We start from the raw sequence: 25,510 nt of genomic DNA on the forward strand, positions 1-25,510 counted from the left end.
TGTGTTTTTGCTGTTTGTTATGTCGCCCTTATATTTCACATAAATGAATTTTGTGTCCAGTGTGAGGACTCTGTACTTGTTTAAGGTTTGAAGTAAATCTACCTTGTAAAGACTGCAACAATGTGTCCACACATTGTTAATTTGGACTATGTATGTGATTGATAATACAGTGGCATGCAAGATGACATGGCATTGCTGCTGCTTTCTAAAATGCATAACTGCAGGAATTTATTTTGCTTAATTTTACTTAGCAACAAATTCTTAGGTTTGTTTATCTATAATATCCACTCTTTTGCTTACATTTGATGTCTCCTGGCAAATCTTGTGGAGCCATAGATACATAGACATACATAGATCCATAGTGCATATATCACTGCCGATTTGGTTCTATCATAACACACAATGTTTGGCAACACCGAAATCTTTTACCTAACCTTAATCAAACAATTTTACTTTCTAAATCGAAGCACAAATCATGCTTGGAGGCTAACCCTGATCTCTGGGGTCAAAGACTATTGTTTTGTATTTCCAAAACCAACTTCTCCTCAAGATCTATTTTGCAATGATTTGTATTAGACGTATATAGACGTGGACTGTGAACGACACCTTTGCAAATACTAGGAATATTGGAATTAAAGATTCATTCACAGAATCATTAACAGAAATATACTAAGATACCAAAGCAAGTTCAGTGCACCTTGGCATTGTGTGAGCTCTGGGACACTGTTCTTCCACAGGATATTTCCTCATATGGGTGTACGGCTCTTCCTTCATTCCTCCTCCTCTTATCATGTGACAAGTATATAAAACATCTAGAGTTGATTCCAAGTCTTGAGTTTACATTTGGTATCTGGTCTTTGTAATTCTCAGTATGAGGTCCAGAGAGATGTTGATGCACATGAAGGATGTCATTATTGGAAAATTCCAAATAATGCTAGAAGAGAGATAAGGAAAACTTTAAGAGTGGCAAAATCAACAATCTGATGCAAAGGAAAATTCACTGGCCAGCTCAGCAACACCAAAGAAAGACATGAAAGATGACAGACTTCAACTAAAGTGACTGGTCAAAGAATTCATTCCTCTATAAGTTAAGAAAAATCCCTTCAGAATATTTATCCGAGTCGAGAACAGTCTCAAGGAGGTAGTTGTATCATGATCAAAGTCTAGACCATGACAGCTATGAAAAAATATCTTTGAATAGATGAAATTCTTAGAACAATGATCAGAAGAAAAAAAGTATAGAGAGGTAATAGTTCATGATCAGAAGCAAACAAGCAGTTAAACATGGTGGAGGCAACACTGTGGCATAGGGCATGTATGGCTGCCAGTGGAGCTGGGTCACTGGTGTTTTTCGAAGATGTGGCTACTGAAGTAGCAGGGTGATCTCTGAAGAGTACAGAGTTCTGCTTACTGCTCAGATTCAGCCAAATGTAACAAAACTGATCAGATGACACTTCACATAGCAAATGGAAAATGACCCAAAGTATACTGCAAAATCAACCCAAGAGTTTTCCAAGGCAAAGAATTGGATATTCTTCAGTGACCTAGACAGTCATCTGATCTCAACCCAGCAGAGCTGCTTTTCAGTTACTGAAGACAAAACAGAAGGAAGGGAGACCCTGAAATGAGCAGCAACTGAGGGCGGCTGCAGTAAAGGCCTTGATACTTGATACTTTCTTCAATTTGAAATTCACTGTAGAGCCATTACAATTAATAAATCAAAAACCTGCAGCATTGCTGTGTATGTAGAGATTGTACTTCATAAAGGTCAAGCTGGTAAATTCTATCAAATTATATTTATATTAAAAGACAAAAAACAAGGAAGAGAAACCCATGCACGCTGTTTTGACCGCAAGGTCAACTAAAAAGAGGAAACATAACATACCATAAAGCCTTAAAAACACACAAAAAAGCTATGTGATTACATGATATATCCTCCACAAGCCATCAAGGTTAGATGCATGTGTTTTTTCATTGCCTTTTATTAAAATGGCTAACGAGCTAGATCCATTTCCAAATACTTTGTCTCACAAAGCATTGCCTGAGAAAAATCTCTTTTGTTGAGAAGGACATTTGTTCTGTGGATTGTTATCTTGCTAATTGGCCTGCAGCAATTTGGCAGAGAAAAAAAAGTTAATTATAACATGAGGCCATAAGCCGCTGACACTGGATTCCATCTAGAAATAGTAAGTTGATGTAATGAGTAGGTTTTTGAGAGTAGTTGTTGTCAAATAACAAAAAGAGCAAAATGCAGAAGTAAACTATTTAGATTTATTTCCAGTGAATTGGGTATCGAATGAAAACAGTCTGAACTTCACTTGAAACATAGAAGTGTGTCTGGTTACAGCTGAAATAAACGTACTTCAGTGCTTCATGGGAGAGAGACATGTTTTGTTCTTTATAATAATATAGGTAATGACATCTTAGATGTAGTCACATGCATGTATGGTCTTCATGCATAATCATGGCTCAGATTAAAACATCAATTCTTTAAAAAAAAAAAAGTTGAATTGAATATATTTTCATCAAAAGTTCCCCAAAAGCTCCCTTTCATACACCATTGTTTCACAAAATCACCACTCCTAGTGCAGCTGGCAATTGACTGCTTTCTCATTCTCCTTTTCATTCTCTCAACTTCATCAAAAGAAAGTGTTTCTGCTGGCAAGAAGAAATGCAAATGCTTGTCTTGTGCTCTCTTTCTACAAGGCCAGAATGGTAGAGGTGTTAATGAGTGACAAAGCGTTCTCATTACCAGGAGAGGGTACTTGGGCTTGGACTGTCTAATCAGCCCTAATGCATTTCAGTTCCTAATGCTACCAAACTGCCGACTACTCCAAGCAGGGCCATTTATTATAGCAGGACACTCTTCTGCATCCGATGAAACAGGCACATACTCTCCAGAGCTCTGTGGTCGTATATATCAAGGGGGAGTGCAGTTTGTCACTGTCTGGATCAGTCCTGATCACACTCAACTATGTGCATGACCTCTGTTTGTGTAACAGGGAGGTACATTAAATTGGACACATAAATGGCAACAATTACCCTCCTGTAAGCATAAAAATGATTCCAAATATATCGTACATAGTTGCATCTGCAGGCATTTTGATAGCTTAAGTCAAATGCTGAGCAATGAAAATAACACCTGAATATTAGTAACATTATTCTATTTTTATTTTTTTTTAAAAGGTTTCTCTTTTTAATGACAAGTTTCATTCACTTTGAAATATGTGTGTGAATATATATATATATATATATGCACACACACTCACACACACACACACACATATGCACATTCACATTCAAAGTGGGAGGCTCACCCTTTGCACTGACACTTATGCAATTAAATTTATACTGTAGAGAATTGGAAACCTTGATCACGACAATTAGGGTTTTTTTCCTTCTTTTATATTGTTCCATAGCTGCTATGTACTTCTATTACATTAGAGAATCAAGTGCAACTTATTGTTGCTCTTGTACAGTAAAGGTAATTTGCATAATCCTTAAGCTTTATTTCAAATCCCCCATGTCTTTATGTCACTCTTAAGACATGCCAGATGTTTTCCAAGGTTTAATTCTCAATTATCAGTGTCTTTTTACATCACCGTTGTTTGTGGACAAGTGAACAATGCATTAAATGCCTTAACTCAAAAATAGCACTGTGCGTGTCTATTAAAGCCTTTGTTAATGGCTGTTTTATTTGGCAAAAGATTGAAACAACTGGAGCATTTGAACATGCAGGGCTAATGTTAGGCAGAAAAACACACATATATATGCTACAAATGCAGCTTCGGTTTTCACAAATATTCAGTAACTTTTACAATTAATCTTTTAGTCCGTAAGCTACTTGCTCCCTTGCCACAGCAAGTATTTCCACATGTTTGATTTGGCTCCTGTTCCTTTCCTAATGCATCCCCAAAGGGAATTTGTGTCTCTGACTTGGCAAACAAAAGGTCACATTTGCTTGCCAAGCAAATGTGTTAACCACTACACCACTTAGTCTGTAAATTTCCAGAAAATATCCACAAGTTTATACCCATTATGATAACTACTTTTTTTTGTTGTTCTGTATCACCCAGATATGGTTAGTCACTCTCTCATGTATTTCCTTGCTATGAATTTCAGTCTCTTCTGCACTTGAAAGGCCCATTCAGGGGGGCTGTGGTGCTTCAAAAGACCTTCATCTTCTTTTCCACATCAGTCATTTTAAAAGAGTAATGAAGTGGACCACTGGACAGCAACCAAGCTGGTCAGCAGATGGAATACGACCATTTTCTTTCCAGTATAGTGATGAATTCACACTTCAAGAGAAGAAAGGATGGATAACAAGAATATCTCACACTATAATGAGAATGTGGCTATACGCAGAACAATGTGTGCAGAAATAAAGGATCCATGAGCTACATGGAGAGATTCCAACACATTCTCACAGTCACCTGCATTTTTGGCACCATTACAGAGCGGTGGCCAGGGTAAAATATCTGTCTTTAAATTATTTGGAAACCAAAACTGAGTGTACCTCATTGCTTCTTCAAGATGTATATCGCTAGCTGCCTCTGTGCAGGGACTGGAGATGAAATTTACCTTTCGGCTATGGTACATTAAAGTATTATGCTTTATCCCTGTTAAATTCAGAAATAAATTATCATCTCCCAATCGAAATCATAAAATTGCTCAGCAGGCCCTGCAGCTCAAAAAGTGAAGGTCTGTATTTTAAGTTCAAGATCAAATCTGTGATCCTCCCTCTGAGTAAAGTATAGTGACGTTCGCTGGCATGTTATTTGTTTTATGTCTATACCAGTTTGGAAAGGATTTTTCATCCTTTTGTCACGAGATTATCTCGTATGGGACATTTGGATCACAGATAATCTTGCTTATGATTGTTGTGAGAGAGAATCAGGATGCATTTATGTGCAGTTATGTGCTGCCAGTGATGAGTCATGTGGATTATTTTACCCCACCCATTCTGTCATGGTTATTTATCTGTAAATACTTTTAGGGAGGAAAGCAATACAGCAAATTCCCAAAGAATATATCAATCAGTTTCCAAAAAAAGAAGAAAAAAAAGACTTTGACGCTGTGAATAAAATCACAATGCAATGATCTACAAATCATTTGTAGATCATTGGATATATATATATATATATATATATATATATATATATATATGTGTTTTGTTTTGTTTTTTGCTCCAAGTCGTCTTTTAACAGCAAAAATGTTTGGGGACTGTGGAGAGCAATTACTGTAGATTTGAAAGCCAAATGTTTTCCCATGCTTGATATAGGATTTCAGCTGCTCAACCGTCCAGTGCCTCCTTTGACATATTTTCCATTTCATAGTGTGCCAAATGTTCTCTGCTTCCTGCAGGCAGATTAGTTACAGCACCCGGACTGTTTCGCTGTTGAGTCATGCTGTTGCAATACATGCAGAATGTTGTTTTGGTATTTTGCTGTTCAGAAAGACAAGGACTTCTCGGAAAAAGGAAGGCAGCCCATGTTGCTCCAAAATCTGTATATTATGCAGCATTTATGGTGCCTTCACAGATGTACAAGTTATCAGGCAGTGTGTACTAGTACAGTGGCTGTGGCGGTTCGCCTAAACTGCCCCCTTGTCACAGTAAATGCTACAAATTTTAGACAGCGGTTTGCAAAGCTGTCTGTGTGAAGGACCAAAGAAGTACAACCAGGCTGGTCCTGCTTCCCTTTACCCCACACAATGTTAGTGCAATGATTTTTTTTTTAAAAAAGATTTTGATTCACTAGACCACAGAGCAGTTTAACTTGGACTGTTTTCTGGATCTTTATATACTATATATTTATATCCTCAGTAACATTTTAATTTGCATTTATGGCACAAAAACAAACTTTTTTAATTAGCAGTGTTTTTCATGTTCCTGACACCTTAGACAAATTTTCCACCACAGATTTGTGAACTGTAGATTGTGCAGATTTTGCACATACTCGTGTGTGTGTGTGTGTGTTTATGTGTGTGTGTGTGTGTGTGTATCCTGAAAAATAGTATTACACCGCCAAACTATCTTCCATGAATTGATGAAAGTAAATGCCTAATTAGTTGGGAGATGTTACACTAGGTGTATTTTAGCCATACAAATAATACAATGAATAACTTAGTAACTTAGTAGAATTGATAGCAAATGGAAGACAAATCGTGGCGATCGTGGCTCAAGAGTTGGAAGTTCACCTTGTAATCGGAAGGTTGCCAGTTCGAGCCCTGGCTTGGACAGTCTCGGTCGTTGTGTCCTTGGGCAAGACACTTCACCCGTTGCCTACTGGTGGTGGTCAGAGGGCCCGGTGGCGCCAGTGTCCGGCAGCCTCGCCTCTGTCAGTGCGCCCCAGGGTGGCTGTGGCTACAATGAAGCTGCTATCACCAGTGTGTGAATGTGTGGATGACTGGATATGTAAAGCGCTTTGGGGTCCTTAGGGACTAGTAAAGAGCTATATAAATACAGGCCATTTATTTTTACCATTTACAAACCACACTCTTCTGGATGACAGTCCAGTGCTTTCATCCGCAACATTTATTCATCCACCTCAACCCTATACCACTTCTATTGTTTGACTTTTCCTAACTTCCTAAAGGTTTCTGCCAACCTGAAAATGCTTTTTGGCAAAAGGCAAACTTCTGCCTCTGGCCTGTAGAAGGCTGCTTTTCAGCAAAAAAAAAAAAAAAAAAAAAGCTTTGATATTCCAGTAAACAATACTTGGCACCAGTTACACTTTATATATTTGGCTACAGAGCTTTTGAACATAGTGAAGCATTTTGGGCAGTAAAGCTATGTTTTTCCTTCAGGGTGTGGTTAAAAAAAAGCAGAACAAAAAAACAGTGGCTGCAGGAATTTGATTCATCAGTTTGATACAAATACAGCTGCAAATAACAACTGTGGTGTAAATACTGGGTGTGAAAATAGGAAACTACTAAGTTAACCACATAAGCTTAGGAGTAAAGCGTAAACCAGTCAATAATTAAACCTCTGGGGTCGACGGACCCAAATCACATGATCAATTTAAGATGGCATAGCAGCAAGATGTAGTCTCCCTGAGAATCCATTTCAGCTTGTGTTAAAAGTGCTTCCAACTATATACCAATTTTTAAATTGTATTGATAGGCCATGATATTTTTCCTGTCTGCTGGAAGAAAAAAATGGGTAAAAACTGCATTTTTTCAAGTCCTGCAAGCACTTAAAAATACATGAAAAAACATTCCTTTCCTATTGGTGGACAAATGTACCATGTTGAGCAATCCAAATATTAGATGGCAACATGTGACATTTGGTTATTTAGGAAGAGGGGGAAGTTTTAGGAGTGATAGCAGTGAGAGTGAGAGAAAAAGAAAGTGAGTTTTGAGAGATTTGTGACGTTTAGTGTTTTGTCTTGTTTATTTAGTGTGTAGTTAAGTCGTCTGTTTTGTTTTGTTTGTCAAAACAACGGGGCAATGGCTGAATGTCACAGTTGCTAAAAAGCCACCAAAGGCAGATTGCAATGTAGAGTTTGACTCCAGGTGGCAAACAGGAGGAGTGATACACCTCCTGCTGTCAGGCCTGGAGGTACCAGGCTTGTGATGTGCTCCTCTGTCTTATAGTGGAGTGGCAAAAAAAAATTGTGTGGCATCCTATTTGATGGACACCTGATTATTATGTAAATAGTTTTAAATGTTTATTTAAAAAAACAAAAACAAAAACATGTATATATATATATATATATATATATATATATATATATATATATATATATATATATATATGTATATTAAATTTAAATTTACAATTTATATTTATATTTGCATTCGCATCTGATTTTAGATTTAATGTGTTAATAGAGTATGTGAAAATGAGAAGAAAAAAAAACCTTTAAATTCAGACATGTGGTACCATTGCTGAAAAGAATGATACCAAACAAGGCAAGGTAAAATATAGAGGTATAATCAAAAGTAGTCAACAACAGCCAATTATACTCTGGACCCCGGAGGGTTAAACAAACAGCTGGTCCAAGCTTTAAAACTGTACAGCATAATTCTTAGGGATATTGAGCTATTAGAAATTCATTTACATTTCTTTATAGGTGTAAAGGCTTCTGCATTGAGTAATCTTGAAAGAATATAAGTCAGAATATTTTCGATTCAGTAGATCAAAAATCGCTGTGAAATTCTTGAATGTAAGACTGTGTATCATTCATTGGATCCCAAAAAGATAACAAACGTGTCCCCTCTGCTCTGAATTTGCTCACAGTCCGTCCTTTGATGAGGAACCTTCCCCTCGGCCAAAGAGGAAGAAGAAGAAGAGGAAGTCTGAGCGGAAGAGGAAGAGGAAAAGGTCAGTTTCCAAAATTAGATGACACTGCAGTGTGATGTGTGTTGGTGTGGAAATAAATAAACCAAGGTTTGTGCAGAGGAATGCTTTAAATTCATATTTATTTTAAAATTTTTCCTTATTTAGGTCTCCTTCTTACAGCCTGTCACCACCGAGGAAGAAGAAAAAGAAGAAGAAGAAGAGCTCCAAGAAAAGCAAGCGGCACAGGTAAGTACAGTAAATGTTAAAACAATATACAAAAACAGTTGCACGAGTTTTATATTTATGACTTAAATCATCTTGTTTCCCTTTTCAGGTATACCTCCAAGAAGTCAAAACACAGGTACATATATGATTTTTTTCTTCTATAACCTCTGCATGTCTGCTTGCACTGTGCACATCTCATTTCTAAAAGAAAGACGGTTCATAACAGGATGAGTTCCTGTGTAACAGTTGGTGCCTGCTTTCAGCAAGATTACTGGATTTCCACCTGAAACGCAATTCTCTTTTAGTATCAGCAAGTATGCAAGCTGTCTGTGCAGGCTTCGTCAGTATCAATACCGCTCTCTCATGATATTATTCTCTTTCATCCTAACAGCTCTTCAAGTTTAAAACATAAGAGGAAGGATGAACGCAAGCACAAGAAAAGGTCAGTGTGTGACTGTTGCATCAGAATGTACTCTCCAGGTCCTACACTATTTTTTCCCCCTCACAACCTCCTCTTCTTCCAGCAATGGTAGTCCATCCAGTATTTTCAGAATACCCACTGTCGAGGAGGAAAAAGAGAGGATACTGCAAAATACTATCCTGTAAGGGCAAGATAGGTGAATACAGAAACGTACCGCTTTTATATTTCTTGAGCTAAGCGTGAAAGAACCTTTGCAAACAGAAAAACTGATTGAACACTTGAGCCACAAAGAGAGAAAAATGGGTGAAAGAGGGTAAGAGAAACCAATTTCATGCTGTGATCTTGCAACATTTTATAATTTGACTTTGGATGAGCGCATTGTTGTTTGTAAGCACAGAGCCATGTTCGGTAGCTGCTGACTTGAACGGAAACCATTGCTTTCCAGCTGACTACAACTCTTTATTCTCTTTTCTTTTATTCAGATCACTTCACTCGTTCATGACTTTGTCATTCTGTTATACTCTTCCCTTCGCTAATGTGACCTGTCACTCAGAGTAGCCAATAAAGAAACATAAGGTGATGATGTGACATATGCAATTTTGACGTTAAATAAATAAAAGCTGGCCTGTTTATCAGGCACTCCCATTCAACTGCTCGTTAACACAAATATTTAATAAGCCAATCACATGGCAGCACCTCACTAATGCCTGTATTTGACCTTTCTTCCTGATTCTGATCCTGACCTCAGAATTTGGGAGAAAGGTGACTTAAGGCAGCGGTCCCCAACCTTTTTTTGCGCCACGGACCGGTTTATGTCTGACAATATTTTCACGGACCAGCCTTTAAGTTGCCGTGGATATATCAACAAAGTCAACAAAAGATATAACTGTTTTAACTTTAGATATTACTTATTACTGCACGCTGTCTTACTACTGAGCCTTTACTTGTTGAGAGCACTTGGAAAAAGTAGTTACAATCTTTAAGGATGCTTTTCTTAATGTGACTTGAAAAACAAATCCTTAATTTGAGTGAAAATTCTGAGGTTTTACTGAGAGAGGCAAGTGTCCCTGTACCTTTATCGAAACCACTCACGTCGGTGAGAAAGGTGTGGACTCCATGTGCAGCTGGAGCAATAAGCACAAAAAAAGAATAAATCAAAGTAAGGATGAAATTCAATAATGCTTGTGTTATTCTCACACTGTGCCCTTCCTGACTGGTGCTTTTTTAAAGTTGATGTTCAATCATCAAATTTCGTTCTAACTGATATGTTGATATCAGCTCAGGATGTAAACTGTTATATGATGTGGTTCAATGGAAAATGTAATTTATTAAGAATAAATCACATATGCTGTGAAAAAAAAAAAAAAAGTTGCCGTGGATAAATACTACAAAATAAAACCAGTACCAGTACCAAAAAAAAGAAGATTTATTCATAACACACAGGAAAAGACCCAGAGAAAACAAGTTAACGATAAAAACAATTAAAGAAAGTAACGATAAAAACTGATAAAAACTCTGAAAACCATAAATTTCACACTCGAGCCTCAACTCTCACAGTCCGGTACCAAATGGCTCATGGAGCTATAAACGGCCCGGGGGTTGGGGGCCACTGACTTAAGAGACTTTGGTAGGGATGGGTATCGTTTAGGTTTTAGCCGATACCGGTGCCAAACCGGTACTTTTGAAACGGTGCCGGTGCTTAAACGGTGCTCAAATCAGTGCCTAAAGAATGGAGAACACAAAATTGATCCTTAAACCTCTCATGTTCAGCTGTTTTTTTTTGTAAAAAGATAACAATGTTAGCTTTTTCTGCAGCTATGTGGCATATATGGTATCACTCTTGGCTGGAAGCAATGCTTAAACAATGGAAAAAACACTAACTTTGTCCAAAAACCTCTCATGTTTAGCTGTTCTCCACTTTTTCTTTGGTCATTTTAGCCTTTTTGGCCAGGGTGAAGTTAGTATCTGCCATCAAACAAGAAGACAGCCGCATGTAGCTATGATGATGTTTGCTAGTTCACCTTACATGCATTAATTTAATAACGTGGTTAGCCTACTAAACGTAAATTACACACGAACAACATTAAGCTACTCACACAGAGAAGAACGGCTGCTGCTGCATCATCATCCTCATCATTTCTGCTACACTGGCAGGGCTAGGGGCCAGGACTCTCCTCTTCGTGTTTTTGGGGGATGTTGCTAACTCCGGGTCCGATAACAGGCAACCCACCCGCAGTAGATGTGCACAGTGTGAGGTCTGGCAGCAAACTATCAAATACGGCGCATTTTTCGGCTTTAAAAAAAAAAACGCTATGAGTCGCCAGGTGTTTCATTGGATTCGAGGTGTTACCTCCTTTGCGCAGTATCACAGTATCACCTTAAAGCACTTGTTGCAGGCTGCTGAGTTTACATATTTTGCTGTGAAGTACAGCCAGACTTTTGACCGCTTCGCCTTGGGCATTTTTAATCTGTAGCTCTGCTCTAAAAGAACGTACGTACCTGGACCCGCCTACTATCCTCGGAAACGTAAAATGATTGGCTAGAAATCAAAGTGTACCGAAGGCCCAGCACCGAAATAAAACACCGAAATGTGCGCTGTTTTTCGGTCTGGTTACTACCGTTATGTCATCATGGCACCGGATACCGGTACCCATCCCTAGACTTTGGTAGTTGGTGCCGGTCAGGCTGCTGAAATTTTCAACACCACAATCTCTAGGGTTTACAGATCCAGCTTGTCGACCTTGTTGTTGTTGTCAGGGTTCACAGGAGTAGGGCCAGACTGCTATGAGCTGATATGAGCACTACAGTAACTCAAATAACCACGTATTACAACCAAGGAATGCAGAAGAGCATCTCTGACCACACAAGACATCGAACCTCCAAGCAGACGAGCTGCAGCAACAGGATACCACACTTGGTGTCAAATGACTCCTGTCTGCTAATAACACAAAGCTGAGGCTACATTTTGAATAAGCCCACTAAAAGTGGAACACAGAAGACTGAAAATATGTTGCCTGGTCTGATGAGTCTTGATTTCTGCGCTGATGTTCAGATGATAGGGACAGGATTTGGCATAAACCACATGAAAGCATGGATCCATCTAGCCTTGGTTCTTGGTTTCTTCCTGTTAAAACAGAGTTTTAACTTCCCACTGTCACACAGAGGTTGCTGGTATCATCTGATTGTTGAGGTGTTCTCTGTATTATTGTACAGTCTTTAGCTTACAATATGAACTACCTTGAGGCAACTGTTGTTGTGATTTGGCGATACAGTATATGACTAAAATTTGACAGCCTTAATGTCTTCAGTGTTGTTTTAACAGTAAACAGAATATTAAATTGAAAAGTAGTCACTCCACTGTAAACACTTACATTGATAGCTGAAAATTCAAGGTGGAGAAAGGCCACAGACTGCACATAAAATATAGATGTAGGCACCATAACAGACTGGCTTGACTACCATTTTAAAGCCTCACCTTTTTCCAAGACAGTTTTTTTTGGATGGCAAAATCAGAACTGTCTAGTCACCAGCTTTCAATTAAAGAGGAGCATCCATAATTCAGTGTGATATTAAATGAGAATCTAATTCTGTTTTGTGAACATCTTTCTCAAGACAAAACGTATGCAGGGGCCATTTTTGGTCTGTTCATCTTTAAACTTCTGGCCACCAGTAGGCTACAAGACACTTTTTTGCATTAGCACTACTCTTGTTTAAAAATGTGGGGAAAGGAGAAAAACTATAGCTGCTACCAATTAGAAATGTTTGGCTGTCCAACATAAACAATGTGAAAGCATGCAGATGTGGAGTATTGTGGTTTGAGTTTGTTTTCTTGCATTTATCCAAACTAAAGGACTACTAGTGAGGCCATTTTTGCCTCTGCTGAATTGCAGATAATTGGACAAATAGCACATGTCAATTAAATGTGTATATGGCAGTCCTCTGCTTTGTAAAAGAAGCTAAATAGCCACCACAATGAACTTACTAGAAAAACTAAAGAGATAATGTTTTAATGTATTTTAGTGCAAATGAATAGAGAACAGAACATAACATCAACCTGTCACTCCAAGTGGCGATGTACATTATATGCACATTTAAAGCAGAGACAAGAGTCAGGAGTGATTCGTGAAAGAAGGCACAAAAGGATGAAAGGGAAGGTTTACAGGATGGTAGTGAGATCATTACTACTGAGTGCCACTTACAAAAAGACAGGATGTGTAGTTGGAGGTGGCAGAACTGAAGATGTTCATATTTTCTTGAGTGACCAGGATGACCAGAAGTAGAAATCAGTATATCAGATGGACAGCTCGGGTTGAGCGGACTGCAGACAAAGTTAGATAAGAAGGGCTGAGATGGTTTGGAACTGCACAAAGGGATCATGGATATATTGGACAGAGGACATTAAAGATGGAGTTTCCAGGCAGGAGAAAAAGAGGAAGAACACAGAGAACATTCATTGGTGTAGTAAAGGAGGACATGCAGAGGGTTGGTGTGACAGAGGAAGGTGCCAGGGTGAGGTAGGTGATCCACTGTAGCGACCCTTATGGGAGCAGCTGAAGGAAGGCAAAAGAACAAAGAACAACAATTTAAAAGTTCGATTTTTATTCTTCATCACATGTATTCGTTCATATTTATCATAAAGAGGGGGTAGACCAGGCTCTAAATATATTTATTTTGGCTGTAAATTTGTAAAGTTGTTGGGAGTCAGTGTGGATTTGTTTGCCAGTTAGCAATTCTGCGTTGCTTCATGTAATAGCAGAGGAGGCTTCTGTTTGAGAATGACATACGCAGGTCATGGCAAACTGTCCTGTAGTATGAACATAAACTTTGGAAAGTGTGATTTCTGGATAACTCTCTGGCCCTCCAGGTTAGCCAGACTTTGGAAGACAAAAGAAAGGTGCCCAAAAAAGTTTTAATAAGTTCGTAATCCTTTTTTTTTGGTCTTACTGTAGAGGCACACATATAACAGAAATTCAAGTTTCTCTCAAAACTAAATGGTTTGCATAATGGTTTTCTTGTACTGCTGATCTTTGGAGAAGTGCAGCTATGCTATTTGCTTGCATGTTTGGCTTGATAGGTCTCATGTGTAGCTGGGACATTAGTAAAATTTGTTGTAAATCCTGTACAATGTATGTTTAATTGATGGAATAAATAATGCATTTATTTATTTAGTTACAATACTAATAATAATACAATTGCAAAAACTGCCAAAGTTTCAAATAATTAAGTCAGTCTTGGTAATCGCTATGATTAAAACGCTTTACTCCTCTTTTCCTGCTCTTTGAATGGTGTTACAAAAAGAAAATATTCTTAATATATCACACAGCTCTGACTGTTCTTCCTGCCAATCAACACAGAAGTCCTAACACCAGGCTGTAGAGACCTTGTGTTTGCAATGGCCCACCGATCAGATAAAATGGTTGTCTTAAAGGGAGGGGGAAGAGAGCGCAAAAAGATATGTTTTGAACAGCTAAACCAAAGTCAAGCCCAAGAAGACAGGGATTATGTAAAGCTACTTTAGTGGAGTTTTTTGTGAAAAAAACTAATCATAATCTTAGCTTCCTCTCTACGTGTTTTTTTTTTTTTTCTTTGTTTTGTTTCAGTTCTCGGACTCACTCACGTCGGAGACGGCGGTATCGGAGGTCAGAGTCAGAGACTTCTTCCTGCCAATCTTCAACAGAGGACAGGTAGGCCCAGCGCCCCCACTTCCACCCCACCCCCAGCCCGCTCCCTTGGTTAATCTTATCAGTCTGAGGTGTCTGCCGAATTCTTGGTCACATCGCAGAGATGACTGATAAGGTGGAGGTGACTTCCTCAGACTCAGGCACAACCGGGCCTTATCACAGCTGCACAGAAAATGGCTGCAAATGCACTCTAGAGATCAATACACTCAATTATAATGACATATAGCAAATTTCTGGTTGTGTGATACTATGAAAGATGTCTTTTATGGGTCATACTGGGCTGACTGCATAAAGATTTCTAAAAGCTAGAAGCATATCTGGATACTTTCTGATATAAATTAATCATTTCAGTCATTTATCACTGAGAATATACATATATAAATATATACATATATAAATATATAAATATATACATATATAAATATATATATATATAAATATATATATATATATATATATATATATATATATATATATATATATATATATATATATATATATATATATATATATATATGTAGGCGTGTACAGTTCGATGACTGAACCTTTATCCCTGAGAAGTTTTAACTCCAATCAAAGTCCAGAATTCAAACTGACTGATCTGTCCAAACCGTTTAGGTTACTCAAACAATGAGAATTATGTGGCTTTATTATACATTCTTCCAACATTTTCATCCAATGAATCATTTAATCTTTCACGTGGAAAAACATTCAAGAATTCATTTTGTAACAGATGCTCTATGATTACTAAATGGCACAAAACGTAGCTGAAATAAAGTCTGATATTTTTCCGACGTTACCTTTTATCCCATTCTCTGAAGTGCAAAATTGGCTCTAATATAACACAATCATCTCTGTCATGATGAAAACTAAATGCAGCATTTTCTCACAGACACCATCTGCAAAAATCTGTGGTTCATCAAGGATTTGGAGACCTGGCAGCTGTAGGACAGGAAACCAATGCAGTGCTCAACTACACAGACATGAAGTGGAGACCTACAACCAAATCAGTGTGTAAAATGGCTCCAAAATATCGCTCCATCCTCTCTGCTGGCACCGTAAGTACTCTTTAGGACTCTCATAGTGCTGCCACTGGTTCAGTTTCATTTCTCAGTTATTGCCATGTCAAATGGCTTATTTTCAGGCAACCTGAAATGCCTACAGTGAGACGGCTGCGTTTGGCAATTTACTTTCAATTCTGAAAGTATTTTTACATAGGCCATTAAAAAACAGCACGTCTGTATTTTTAGAACAAAATCTTACATCTATATCCAGTTGAAACACAGCATATTTTATTCAGCTAAACCCTCTTCACAATCCTCAAAGGCGTCAACATTTACCAAATTGAACAAAACATTACATGGCCTAAATCTTAGTTAGTGGTTAGTGGTTTCTTCTTTTTCAGCGATTTTGTCAGCTCTTGTTTCTCTGCTTTAAAAACTGATATGATTACTGGGCGGTAGAGTCCCCGCTACATTACAGTTGGCAAAACACGTTGGATAAACAGTGTGATTTGGGTATTTTAAGGCTTATTTCTCCTTCTGTTGAGAAATCATGCTACAGTCAATATACTACCGTAAATATCGGAATAAACTGACACTGTAACTGCAAATTCTTATTCCCCTCTGGCCTGCAGCATCAGTAAGCAGACACTTGAAAAGCTTTCTCATCCCGGTGTGTCAAATACTGCCGTTGTGTTAAATGCTATTGGTGTCTTTCGATGCGTGAATTGTGGTAATTAGATGCCCAGAGATGAGTCTTCTTTAAAAGTAAAGTCGAGTAGTAAGTCACAGGATGGTTAGCCAGGGGACTGCAGTTTGTGTCCTGTTCAGGAAGTTTAGGTATAGAGTCTGTTTTCCTCGTTTTCAATTGCTCATTAGGTTTATTTCTCTCACTGGTTAGTTGTAAACACTGATTTGAAGCTGACTGGGAAAAACACTATGGTTTGGCTTTAAATCTTACTGGCACATTTAAAAATACCAATTACTGCATTTAAATGTATTGTTAAGAGGTCTGTAAGCATTCATATATAAGGTGGGAGTGAGAGATCTCTCACTATTAGCATAGTGCCAGAGGACACCTTTTGTGTATCTCTGAGGGGCTTTGATAAAAGTGTTGTTTTTTTGGGATTGAGAATGGGCTGAACTTTGATAACAGGCTAAATTCAGTGATGTAAAAAAATAATAACCAGTCTCCTACCTTAAAGCTGTGTGTTTTTACTTTTTCGCTGACAAACAAGAGGAGTAACACTGACGTGCTGCACAGGATAATAATGATGTGTTTTTTGTTCCAAATGAACAGAAGTTACTGACATTGCCTTAAACCATTATCTGAAAGCAGCGTGCAATTGTTTCTGGTCTAATGGCATCAAAAATGCATGAGAGTGCAGCTTTTTCGAGTTAGCACATAGCACTTAAGGGTTAGGGACAGTGTAAGAGGGGATATTACTCATTAGCTAGGGGCAACCTGCTTCCTGCATTGACATCCAACAAAGGGATTGTGTGCAAACCATAAATGTTTTAAGGGTTGAATAAGATTCAGTTGCAGGTGTGTGTTTACAATTTGGTCTATGACCTCTCACTAGTTACATTTATTCGGGAGTTTAAATTAAGATGACAGCTTTTGTTCCCATCAACCCTCTGCAGAAAACTACATTTTTTTTATTTCGAGCAAATCATTTCAGTGGTTCTAGTGTCAAACCAACAAAAAACACATCCTTAAAGCATTTTTTAGAAGGCAGATTTTCAATTTTAAAATTTGAGTTTCCTCTTTTGTTTTTTTGTTGTTCTTTTGTTTCTTCCAGCAGCCTCATACATGCAGCTATGTCCTAAAACCCCATTGTCTCTGTTTTATTGGAGCATAAAATATATTTAATTTCTCTCCAGCAATCATTAAATTATGCTAATTGCACAGACGGATGTTTTTAATTAAACACCACAGGGTTTTAATTGAAATTCAATAAATTAATCCATATATCGAATTATGCCTGGCATTCAATTTCCCACAGTCTCTCAGAAGGACTTTACAGTTGGTCGCTGAGGGGGTAGCCTTGCTTTAAAGTGTTTGCATAAGGTTTATTTATGGAGTTTGATCTTGTGAATAAAGGCACATAATCCAAAAGGTAATGCAGAATGATCTTTGCTTATTATTTCTTCCCCCCCCAAAAAGCAATCCATAAAGGGACAGGTAGGTATGAGTGGATAAAAAAAAAGAGTGTGGTTGATTTTAAAATATGTCACCATATGTTCATGTGGTGAATTGGTTTTATATTTTGAAAGTGTGTAGTGTGTTTGAGGCACCAACCTGAAAGAAAAGCACAAAAGAACTTTATGCCAGAATGTGAGATTAAATGTTTACTTGACGTCAGCCTTGTCAGAATATCTTGAGGTGCCATGAAGAATGTGTTTGTTTAAATATGTACTTCTGTAAGTGAAATCTTTTACCCCTGAGTATACACAGATTATGTGCCACTGCAAATGTTAAAGAGGATTGTAGATGGACAAAGATTTGCTTAAATTTCCCTCAGGGTCGGTCTGCTGTGTTGACTGTAGACTTGATAATGGGAAACCTTTGGGAGAAGAGGCTGGCTTAACCTCTTACACGTGTTTTGGAGTCAGAATCAAAGCTTAGTTAACTGTCACTGTTAAGAGGTCACTACTTTTATCCATCTGTGGACTTTTTGCAATTAAGGAAAAACTAAAATTTGAAATTGAGAGGTCAGTTAATCAAAAAGGTAACTAGTTTCGCTCTCCAAAACTTTAAAACAACACTGAAGAAACAAAAAAAAGTGCCGATATAAGGCTAACTAGCTCTGGGTTTTGAAGAGAGGGTTATTGTCTTTTTCTTGCAATTTACGACTCTAATGATGCACTTATGTTGCCCGCTCTTCCCTTTTTTTTTACACCTTACCTACTTAAGGAGGAAATCTTGATTGGTAAGTGGATGTTATCAGCAGATTTAGGGATTTACTTGTAGGTCGGTGCAGGCTAATTATTTACTTCTTACAGGAGAAAGAGCACAGTCATCTGTCCTTTTCTGAGGGCTTTCTTAGTTAGACTGATGGGATCCCTCTTTGTCTGCAATCCTTTTCATTTCTACATAATACCCATTTTTGTGATGTTTGTTCAGTGTTCTTTAAATGAGGCTTTTCAATGGGGTCTATTATTTACTCTTCTTCTCTTTACTCGAGGTAGAGCCAGTAGATCTTTTCACACATAGTTTTTCTCTTTCTTTTCTGCTTTTTGTTGTTCCTTTCATATAATTGTTTTAGTTTAGACTTTCCTTAAAAACTGTTTTCTTGTTGATTTCTTTGACTTTAGTTGGGTTCAGACTTTCTTTCGAGGTTAATCGCATGCTTCAAATTTGCATGTCTTTATCTTTCAAAGCTTTCTGTCCCAAGAAAAAAGAAAGAAATCTCTTCACTGTGTTTTCAAGGGAATATGTGCCTTTGTACTAGAGTATTCACAGTGCATCAAAGCAGGTAGCAGGTTTCATGTATCAGTTCACACCTGGCTTTAAGCTGCAGCCTGTTTGTCTCTTTGCAGACTTTGTCGTCAAAACCTGCAAGTGAGATTTTACATGGAAATGGGTCTCAGCATTTAACGAGCCAGACTGTAGGTCCACATGATTACGATTCTGGGAATGACACATCTTCGCCGCCATCGAGCAAAACTGGTGTTTCTCAGGGGAGTGTCACTCTTGACAACAAGAGCAACAGCTGTCAACGTGTGGCCTCGCCAGGGAAGCTAAAGTTCACTGAGAGAGACAATGTCTCTGATTCAGGAAACTCTGTGACCAGCTATGCTTCCTTGTGCAAACCTTACGGGGAAGACGGTTTGTCTGCAACCCTTTTCAGTGGAAATGGCAAGAGGTAATTTTTTTTGTTCTCAATAAATCATCCATCTGAATGAATTCAAGCTTGTTTAGCTGCTGTTTATATGCTCTGTTTCCTCCTTTGAATCTTTAATCTGATGAGTGGAGAATAAAGGGAAGCATTTATTTAAACCCAACCTTGGATACACAGTTGGTTTCTTCACTCAAAGTTGTGAAACATCTTAATGTATTTCTTTTAAAGAGAGCAGATAACCTTGGGGTGTCGGCTAGAGGTTGTGAGATCCCCAAAGACATCAAGCTGCTCAGAGAGGAGGAGCGACTTGTCTCAAGGGCGACCAAAAACCCGGTCATCTAGCAGCAGGAGCAGGAGCAGATCCTCAGGGAGTTCCAGATACTCTGGACGCTACTCTCGAAGCCCCTCGCTTTCATCTTGCAGGTTTTATGTTTCCATAGTACGTCACTTGTTATTTTATTTTGCAGAAATGTCAGTAATCTTCAATAGAATGTTTCCTCATTTTGTCACTGTAGCTCATATTCACGCTCAATGAGTAATTCAGCTGATCTGAGGCGAAGAGGAAGCTACTCGAGATACAGTCCCGACAGGTGAACTTCACTACATGTTTCAAATACTAATGAGTCCTCATTTGCAATGCATGGGAATAAACATATATTGACATTGTTGTTAATTAAATTTTCACTATGTTATGTCTGCCTCCCAGACTGCGAGATAGAAAAAGAACAGCTAGCTCCAGAGAGACAGATGCGAAGCATACACATAAAGTTAGTGGGAAAAGGCGAAGACGCAAATCCTACTCTCCTATGAAGAAAAGGAGGAGAGACTCACCAAGCCATCTGGAAGCACGGCGAATCACAAGGTACAGCTCTACTGGCCTGGTTATTTATAGTACAATGTACAGTTTTATGCCTAAAGGCAGCAAAAATGTACTGCTGGTCCCACCCTCCACCCCCTCGGTTGGACAAGTTCCCAACCTGAAATCTTTCACCCGTGTTGATGAGCTATGTACCTTGAAATGGCATTTAGCCTGAGGATGAGACAAGTGTTGGCTCAGAAGCCACCACAGGGGCTAAAGAAACAGATGGTGACAGAAGGAAATCTGAAATTTAAAAGAAAGGAGAAAGTTGACCATGACTTTAACATGACACTTCTTTTACTTGGAGAAAAAAGACACTCAGAAACAGCCACAGAAATAGCACAATGTAATTATTATAACTAAATGTTAATAGTGTTTAGTTATCGTTTCATTGTTTTAAAGGCTATGAATGTTTTGGACGCTCCTATCCCTGCAGTGAATGAGTTGGTGACGATCATATAAGATTTCCATATTTTTGAAGATTTTAATTAAAATTTTTAAAAGTGTGCCCATGTAGAAATCAACGAGAGACTGTTATTATGGTCTGAACACATAACAAATGCTATAACCAAAGGATTATAAGGGTTTGGTCAGCACTGGAAAATGATGTGGATACAGTGCCTACAGGGTGACTGAGTCTAGGTGGAGGCACATGGTGGGCTGCCAATACAAATAAATGTTTGTTTGTTTTTTAAATTATGAATAAAGTTATGGTTCGGTTATGTCTTGTCTCTACATCACTTTATCAAGTCTAGGTTAGTCCATGCTTGAGTACCATGTGAACATAGTGGGACAATAAATAATGAAGACCCAGTTATCTTGGGTTTCAGTCATTCTGCTGACCTTAAGCATGTTAGCTTTTGGCCACTAGGGGCAACACATCAAACTGTATACACAACAATTACAAATTATCTTCTGGGTTATTAAGATGACATAAGATCATTTAGATCTTCATTGTCACTGTTACCAGAACAATGAAACACAGTTTGGCATCTCTTCATTTGCAGCTGTAGGTTTTTACATTCCACATTATTTGGATAGGAGAATGAGATAAATAAAGATAAAAATAAGCTTAAGAGGTAATGCACACATTATATACAGAAACAAAACATATGAATATATCTACAGTGTAAGGAGTAGGATCAGTGCAGTATAAGGTGCGATGTGATTGGTGGTATTGCACAGGGGTAGGAATGCTGGCTGCTACTGTACAGTTATATAAATAGAGGTAGGAATGTTGATTGTATTATACTGTAATGAGTACTGTTAATAAATAAATGCTGTAATGAATACTGTATATAGATAAGTAGAGTGCAAGTGTCCATGAGTGTTGACAGCACAGTTAACTTTCAATCAGGGTGGAGGTAGGGCATGTTGGGTAGAAGCATGGGTAGACGCTCCTATTGAGTCTGTTTGTCTTTGACCTGATGGAGCTGTAGCATTTACCAAAGGGAATGGGGGGGAAGCGAGTGTCCAGGGTGCAATGGGTCCTTGATGATGATACTGGCTTTCCGCTGAAGTCTGAATGTCTCAGATGGGGGTTAGTGAAGTTGGGAGATTAAAGAGACACAATGTTTTGTTTACCTTGTTACATCACTTATATTTTTGGCTCTCATTAGTGCCAGGAAGCGACCCATTCCTTACTTCCGACCAAGCCCATCCTCTAGCAGTCGGTGCACCAGCGTGTCATCCTGGAGCAGCCTCTTCACTCGCAGCCGCAGCCGCAGCCCTCTGTACAGCATCAGCCGCAGCAGGAGCAGGAGCCAGAGCCACAGCTACTCCTCCTACCGGAGCTACAGCCGCAGTTCATCGTGGAACTCAGTCTTTGGGAGCCGCAGTCGCAGCCGGAGCCGCGGTTCGTTGAACAAACGGAACAAAACCAGGCACTAGGTTTCTCAACATTAGGAGACCAAATCTGCAGTTGTGGTTCCCGTTGAGAACGAGGACAGAGGCTGTCAGTGCAATCAACTGTGTGTGTCTCAGTGCTCAGCTTTGATGCTTGAGTGGAAATGTCCTAGCAGTGGGCCAACCACCATTGAAGCAGTCTTGTTCACTCTGCCCACAGACAGCTAGGAGACTGAATGTCTTTTTGTCTCTTTTGTTTTTGTATTGCATCCTTTGCATCTGCACTCACAATGGCCTGAGACTGTTCATCTCCTAGATATTTACAATGCAAGCTGCATATAAGAAACATTATTAATGAATTTAGTCACCTAACATCCCTGTTCTATATATTTCTTTCCAGATGTCTGTACATTTCACTTTAATTTATTTTTGCAAATGCTTTAACAGGCTGTTATTTATTTCATAATTTATGGCACATAATGCAGCTTAGTAATGGGTTCAACAAGCACTGAAATTACCTCATTCCCATTTTGATTTTGAATTGCAATATATGTTTTAGCCATATGCAAGTGCACAGTGCATATGGTTAACATGTAACTAATGTTTAACATGACATCAAGCATTTAGCATACCTGTGTCCTAGTTTTTGCACTAATAGATGAAGCATAGAGGTAACATTTGAGCCGTTTGATCCACTTACAAATGATTTCACAGGGATTGTTATCAGGAATAAAGAGAGGGTTTGTCGCTCTGATCTCAACACTTCACAAGGTGGAGGACAAACATGTTTCCGCCTCCTGACAGCAAGCAAACTGGCTGTCAGCTCAAATGTCAAATTAATTCATCCTCTGATCAAGTGGAAAACAATTGAAATGTCAGTCCATGTAGTATAACAGAGAGCGATCGAAACAAGGGGAGATTCTTTTGACAAAACATCTGATGAATTTGTTTTGAGAAAAGGATGTTTTAAATATAAGATGATGAACTTTTTTTGTGCTCCAAAGCAGATCACATTTGTAGCTATGTTCATGTAGGGAATAGTCTCTGACTTTATTTGCTAGGTCGTTTTTTTTAATTAGGCACAGAGAAAAGCTGTACTTTGCTGAAAATTAGTCTAAATTTGCAAACAGCACACATTCCCAATTTATTTGGAAAATTGTGTTCTTGCTGCACCACTGGAATAAACCCATAAACCATTATATTTTTGAGTTGTTACTCAACAGAAGGTCTAGTTTTGAGTTGTGCAGCACTATACATATTTATTACTTGTCTAATATTTATTGTTTCATTGTAACTCCCAGTAGTAGTCAGTCTTTCTATGCAACACTGTCACTTTGTAGTTTTATGACACTGCTGTAACTGATTTTGTTGTAAATTATAATCTGGCTCATACATATTGTTCAACACAGACTGGATGAAATGGTGGAATATTATCCTCACTGTCTAAGCTTTTTATCTTTTGTGTATTTTTAAAGCACAAATATGACATTCTTGTAAAATATGCTCATCTGCTTTCTTGTCAAGAGTTTAAAGATCAATACCACGCTCAAGTCTGTTTCCTAAATATAACACCACAGCTAGAAGATAGAGCCTAACTTATTAAAAACACTGGAAAGCCAAACTAACCAAAGGTAACAAATTTTTCACCATAGTTGAAGCCTGCTAATTACCAACTTACATTTTATACAGTAATTCACATTTTTAAAAACTAGCAAATGATCAAAAGAAAACTTTCCATCTGCAGTAATTTATATTTCTAGGCACGACTCTGTTCTGGGAACTCGCTGTCTTTTTGTGTCAAAACAGAAAAAGATGAGACCAGAAGCACACAACAGGGTTCACATTAGGGGTGACACTGATTAGTCAGAAACAGCATGAGAGGAGGAGCTAGGGTGGGTTGCAAAGTAGCTTGCAGGTATGCAGCAAATGTGCACAGACTAAAACAAGTTAAACATTCTGTAAGCTAATTGGATGTGTTGAAAGGTGTCAGATAAGGCTGATGTGGGCTGGCAAAGAGATCAGTGCATTTGCTGGGATTGTGTCTGAGCTTGAGTCTGTGGCCTGACTGAAGTAAAGCTATGCACTCCAAGGTTACTGCAAAACAAAGAAAACTGTTAATTAGTGGGTATTAAAGCTTGTAGTAGGTTGAATGTGTTGCCTTTGGATAGAATCACATACCTATTTCCTGCTAACCAGCAGCTGATCACTATGTCACAGACATGAGCGTGGCAATGTTCTCATTTCGCGTTTGCATCTCCTAAGGTATCAAAAGATTTCTTCAAAGTTAATTTTGAGGGTGATCCAACTCCATAGTTTCAATCTGCAAAAAAAAAGTTTGAAGCTGCCTTGGCTTATGATTAAGAGTTATATTTCTCAATCATTTCAAATCCATCATCCTGTCTGCGTAACTGCTCCAGGCCTGACAGACTGCTCTCTATGCACTCAATACTCTCAGCTTATTTCCCTGAATGTCATCTAAATTGGAGGAATGAGGGAAATATGAGGCAGGAAGAGGAAGGAACTTGGCACAGAACTCATTCATAAACTATAAACTGATGATGACTCGTGACAAGCAGTGTTGACTAGGAGCCATGGGAAGATTTGTGCAGTCAAGTTGACAGATTTTTCTAGATGGGCACCCAGGGCAATGCCCCCCCCATTTCTCAATGTAAAGTTTACATCAGTTCTTGTGCAAAATTATTTTGTATATGTGGTGTAAATATGCATCTGCATTGTATAAATTATAGGAAGGGTGTGACTATTTTGTTTAGAGAATGTGATTGGAGCCTCCTTGGATGTTATAGATAAAATGTATCAACCAGTTTAAGAGGAAAAAGAAGACGATATGTCAACAGACTCTAGCTGTCTTTGTGCTTAAGGTCCCTTTGATCATGTATTTTGCTATTTTAAGAATTTCAATAACAAGCTCATATAGCAATAGTGATTCTATGTTATTGTAAAATTATGCATATTCTCCCCGTTTTTCACATGAACGAGCATACCGAAAAAGCATATTTTTCATACTGTCACGTTTTATCTTGCGTCAGTGTGAACTCTACATTGTAATGTCACCTTGAAATTGAATCGCCCCCTCTATGACCCCATGAAATTTCCTTTTGACTGTGTTCAGAAAAAGCTATATAAAATCGTGTTCTGAATGATGATGATTGCAGTCTTGTTTTACGTTCAAAAAGAAAAAAAAATCAATACGCTCGGATCAGTAAACAGATTTCATAATCACAAGTCGAGCTCTTAGCTGTTTTGTTTTATCTGTACCGTGACATCAGTGCGTTTGACGCGAAGCTCTGCGTTACTTTCTATTAAAAAGTCTGTGAGTCACCAGGGAGCT

The 25,510-nt window shown here is 38.3% G+C and overlaps 1 protein-coding gene across 1 annotated transcript in view; it reads left to right on the top strand.

Annotated features, from left to right (window-relative positions):
* The window catches only part of srrm4 (serine/arginine repetitive matrix 4), a 62,435-nt gene extending 37,112 nt beyond the window's left edge, over positions 1-25,323 (top strand). The window contains exons 3-13 of the mRNA XM_085476211.1: positions 8,243-8,326; positions 8,450-8,530; positions 8,619-8,645; positions 8,901-8,951; positions 14,531-14,614; positions 15,504-15,669; positions 19,156-19,481; positions 19,686-19,880; positions 19,973-20,047; positions 20,164-20,319; positions 21,936-25,323. Coding sequence (XP_085332337.1) covers positions 8,243-8,326; positions 8,450-8,530; positions 8,619-8,645; positions 8,901-8,951; positions 14,531-14,614; positions 15,504-15,669; positions 19,156-19,481; positions 19,686-19,880; positions 19,973-20,047; positions 20,164-20,319; positions 21,936-22,206 — 1,516 coding nt within the window. The 3' untranslated portion in view covers positions 22,207-25,323. The remainder of the gene's footprint in view (positions 1-8,242; positions 8,327-8,449; positions 8,531-8,618; positions 8,646-8,900; positions 8,952-14,530; positions 14,615-15,503; positions 15,670-19,155; positions 19,482-19,685; positions 19,881-19,972; positions 20,048-20,163; positions 20,320-21,935) is intronic.
* The last annotated feature ends 187 nt before the right edge of the window (positions 25,324-25,510 follow it).

The sequence above is a fragment of the Copadichromis virginalis genome, linkage group LG12, assembly GCF_057382275.1.
Source record: "Copadichromis virginalis isolate Kocher_CV1m ecotype Utaka linkage group LG12, C_Virginalis_male_GT1.1, whole genome shotgun sequence".
Taxonomy (NCBI): Eukaryota; Metazoa; Chordata; class Actinopteri; order Cichliformes; family Cichlidae; genus Copadichromis; species Copadichromis virginalis.